This window comes from Aegilops tauschii, chromosome 7 (genome assembly GCF_002575655.3).
Source record: "Aegilops tauschii subsp. strangulata cultivar AL8/78 chromosome 7, Aet v6.0, whole genome shotgun sequence".
NCBI classification, from domain to species: Eukaryota; Viridiplantae; Streptophyta; class Magnoliopsida; order Poales; family Poaceae; genus Aegilops; species Aegilops tauschii.
This window is the reverse complement of record NC_053041.3, coordinates 219265390-219269765: the sequence shown is the minus strand read 5'-3', so window position 1 is coordinate 219269765 and position 4376 is coordinate 219265390. Positions and strand designations below refer to the sequence as shown.

General features: G+C 43.5%; 1 protein-coding gene across 1 annotated transcript; it reads right to left on the bottom strand.

Moving 5' to 3' along the window:
- Positions 1-608: 608 nt before the first annotated feature.
- Positions 609-1723, bottom strand: LOC109758877 (thylakoid lumenal 19 kDa protein, chloroplastic). The gene has a single exon (XM_020317739.4). It carries the CDS (start codon positions 1692-1694, stop codon positions 831-833), a length of 864 nt encoding a protein of 287 aa, XP_020173328.2. The 5' UTR covers positions 1695-1723; the 3' UTR covers positions 609-830.
- Between the last annotated feature and the right edge of the window lie 2653 nt (positions 1724-4376).

Genomic DNA, 4376 nt, shown 5'->3' with positions numbered 1-4376 from the left:
CGATCAAATGCTAAGATAACGGATGGGTCTTGTCCACCACATCATTCTCCTAATGATGTGATCCCGTTATCAAATAACAACTCATGTCTATGGTTAGGAAACCTTAACCATCTTTGATCAACGAGCTAGTCTAGTAGAGACTCACTAGGGACACGGTATTTGTTTATGTATGCACACATATATTTAAGTTTTCGGTTAATACAATTCTAGCATGAATAATAAACCTTTATCACGATTAAGGAAATATAATAATAACTATTTTATTATTGCCTCTAGGGCATATTTTTATGAGATGGAACACCGAAATGTCAAGCAAATCATCGAAAATCGAAATGTGTTCAGTGAAATTCATACAAAATTAGTAATGTTAAATTAAGGACCTTGATAAGTATTACACGTGTGGCACGAGAACATGGCAACTCTGAGCGTTTTTTATGGCAGGTTTTATGACAACTTTATTTTCAGATGACAAGTTTCAGTCTTTTTTTTGTTTGCTTTTTATTTTGGATGACAACTTTAGTTGTAAAAAACTCAGGATCAGACTGCTTCGTGCCACACGTGTGGCATTTATCATTTGGGTGAATTTTACAGGATTGGATAATTAACAGTGCCCAGGTTAACTTTCATTCACTCCATTTGAACCGTTTCGTTGCTAACACTACAGTCTACAGCAGCACTGCTGGTCTTACACAGAGGAAGAAAGCAATTTACAGATCAAGATACTGTATGCCGGTTCTGAATAATCATCCAGATCAATTACCTCTTCCTCGATGATAGCGCCTATACAAAACCGCTTAATTAATTACAACGCCACGCGCGCAGCATGCATGTTAATCTTGGCCGCTGAAGTCGACGGTCTTGAAGGACTGGTGCAGGCGGCGGAGGACGGCCTCGTCGCGCCCCCACTCGGGGTTGGGCGCCGTGACGAAGTGCGCGTACAGCTTGTTCCGGGCGCACGTCACGGAGATGAGGCTGTGCGCGCCGGCGCCGGCCACCTCGTACTCGTAGTACACCTGCCCGTCCGCGTCCTTCCGCTCCGCCGACGTCACGTCGTCCGCCGACGAGATCTGGTCCTGCAGCCCGACGTCGGAGAGGGCGAGGTTGTCGAGCACGGCGCCGACGGGGGCCAGCTTGCGGAACCCGGAGAGGAAGGTGAGGTACTCCCGCTCGGAGCGCTTGCGCGGGTTGAAGAACTCGCTGTCCGTGCCGTTGGTGCCCTTCTCCACCTTTGACACCAGACGCTCTTTCCACCCCTCGGGCACGTCGTACACGTACTCCGCCGCGTCCCTCTTGTTCGCGTTGCCGCCGTACCCGCCGTAGTTGGCCGCGCTCGCCGCCGTGCCGTAGTACACCTTGAACTCCGCCTCCGCGTGCGACGGCGCTGCGGGGGTTAGCAGGAGGAGGCCGGCCGCGGCTGCCGCGGCCAGTGTGGCGGTGAGCGGCCTGGGAGCCGGGAGCCTCACAGCGTGTGGCGCTGGCAGCGAGGTGGCAGAGGAGGAGGTGGAGGCGGCGGTGGTGAGGAGAGGGGAGGGGGAGAAGAGGGAAGCGAGCATGGTCATGGTGGACCTCGACGGCGTGCGCGCGTACGCCGTGCGGTTGTGGGGTAGTTTTTGCGCGCGATTTTGTGTGGTTTTGTCTCGCCGAGAGGATAGGAGATCGGCGAGGCTTATCCGGTGCGACGACGACATGGGCATTCCACCGACGAGGAGGGACAGTCCTATCTGCCGCAGCCTGCGACAGATTGTTGTTCATTCGCACAGCACCAGGGACACGAGCCGGCCCAATTATCAGTATATGGCTCCAGTACCGGACGGTTATAAAAATGCTCTAGAAGGTTCCAGTCCGGTTTTTCTGGTTTTAGGAACCTTCTAGCCTTACTTTCAGGACATGAACCGGTTTATGTCATTTTCTGTTTCTTTTTGGTTTTTTCCTGTTTATTTTCTTTTCTAATATTTTTCCTTTTTTTCTTTCCATTTTCGTTTTCTATTTTCTTTGTTTTTTCCCTTTGCATTCCTCATTTTATTTTATTTTTCAAAAAATCTTCAGAAATATGAAAAATGATTTTTTAAATTTTGTTCATTATTAAAAATTATCATGTTTTGAATTATATTCACAAATTCAAAAAATAGAATTTTAAAATTTGTTCACTTCTTTGAAAAAATGTTCCAAAATTTGAAAATGTTAAATTTTTTAAATTTAAATGCATTCTAATTGTTTTCCAAAATTGATAAAATGTTTACAAATTTCAAAACATGTTCCCAATTTCAAAATTAGTTCCCAAATAAAAAAATGTTCATATTTTCAAAATTTATTCGCAAAATAGAAAAATGTCTGGATATCTAAAAAAAAGGTTCGCCTTTGAATTTTGGTTCGCAAATTTATAAAATGGACGGGAATTTCACTTTCCAAATATGTTCACAAATAAAAAAATCATGGTTTCAAAATGTGTCTGTGAATTCAAAAATTGTTCAGGGAATTTTAATTTTTTTAGCATTTTTCAAATTTTGTTCGTAACTTCAAAAAATGTTTCATTTATTAAATTTGGTCTTATTCTTCAGAAGATGTTTCCATTTTCAAAAAATTGTTCGTAATTTAATAAAATGTCTCCCTTTAAAATTTGTTCCTTTTTCATTAAATGTTTGGGTTTCACAAATTTTTTGACTTTTAATAATTTGTTCAGAAATTAGAAAATGTTTATTTTCAAAAAACATTTTGGTTTCTTTCAAAAACAAAATCAAGTTTAAAATTTCAAAATAAGTTTAATCTGTTTGCGGCTTGTAATTCATATTCACTGGGCTGCCATCTTAGACACCTAATCCTCTATTCTTAAATAGCTACAACACACTATCTAATTTTTCTCTCCATGCAACAATGTCACGTCACCAAGTCATGCATGGCTTTATAAGTTACTTTTTCCATTAATCTCTTCATGCATGGTTTTTTTTTCTAGAAAGTTAATTCATGTAAGACATGTTTATATTTGTTTTTTGCATTAACATTAGTCTTCTACCACTTATCCATACAATATATAACAATGTTCCTGCAGCAACACACGGGGCTCGTCTAGTCTCATTAATGATGGTGGCAAGAGGACGTCGGTTCGAACCCTAACACAGACTTGTGTTTATGGGAAATTGTGCCACCGAATGTTTTAAGTTTTGTCACTCTCGTTTACTTCTTTAAGAGTTGCGCTGCAATTCTGACACTAGTACTTGTCTGTTTTTTTAGACAACCTCACGAAACCTTTATTAACCCGTCACAATGTTTACAGGGACGAACGAAAGATCTCCGGGATGGCCTAACCAAACATGGCGACCACCCCCCGAGAGAAAGAGCATGTTTCGCTAGGTTGTGAGCCTCAAAGTTTGAGCTCCTAAATTCATGAACTATATTACATGAAAGAAAAACTGAAGAACGGTCTGAAATCTCACATAACACCGCGCCATAAGCAGCTAAATTGCCCTGCTTTATATCATCAACCACCACATTGCAATCTGAATGCGTTGAACATATAGATCATCGGTTAGTGAAAGAGCTTCCCTTATAACTAGTGCTTCCAGGGTTTGAGGGTCTGTTATGTGCTTGAAAACTATCGATGAGGCCCCAAGATAGGCTCCGGTTTGGTCTCTGCATATTGCTCCTATTGCACCATACCTCCCCCTCATAGACAGCGCTGCGTCGACATTGATTTTTGCGCTTCCTTGAACTGGAGGCACCCAAGATGACGTCCGAGGCGCCCTCTGTATCGCTTGCTTCTGGCCTCTTTTGTTGACTATCTCTACCTCTGACAAGTACTTATTGATGAAAGAATCGGTCGCATGTGGCGGCTGAAAAATGTCCTCATGAATTGCCTTCCTCCTTGCTCCCCGGATCGCCCATGGTGACGACCACACAAATAAAATCTTGAACATCTAATATTTCATGCAATGCGAAGAGCTAGTCCTTTGCACTTTCTTCTTGGTGTTCAGTGATCTTCTTTACCAACTCGTCGGGCGCAAGGGCCCATACACTACTGGACAATGCGCATGTAAGAAGAGCATGTTGCCATGTATCCCAAGCTCCACACAAGCAACAGGAATCGGTGTCTGCCATATGGCGGTGGTGAAGAACTTCCCCGCTTGGCATCGAGTGTCTAGCTAGTCGCCAGAGAAACATATGTAGCTTCGAGGGAACCTGAATATGCCATAGCGCGCTCCAAACCTTGCTCTCCTGCCCCGTGGATGAACCCTCGGTCTCATGCCACCAATTCTCTCTACTCAGCTTCATCTGCAAGACCATCCGGTATGCCGAGCGGACTGTGAAAATGCCTCTGTCCTCTTCATGCCACGCCTAGAAGTCTGGTAGTTTCCGCGTACAAACTGGTATTTTCAGAATTT

What these genes read in the sequence shown, in the direction of transcription:
- LOC109758877 (XM_020317739.4), bottom strand. Translation starts at nt 1,694, where the DNA reads ATGCCCATGTCGTCGTCGCACCGGATAAGCCTCGCCGATCTCCTATCC.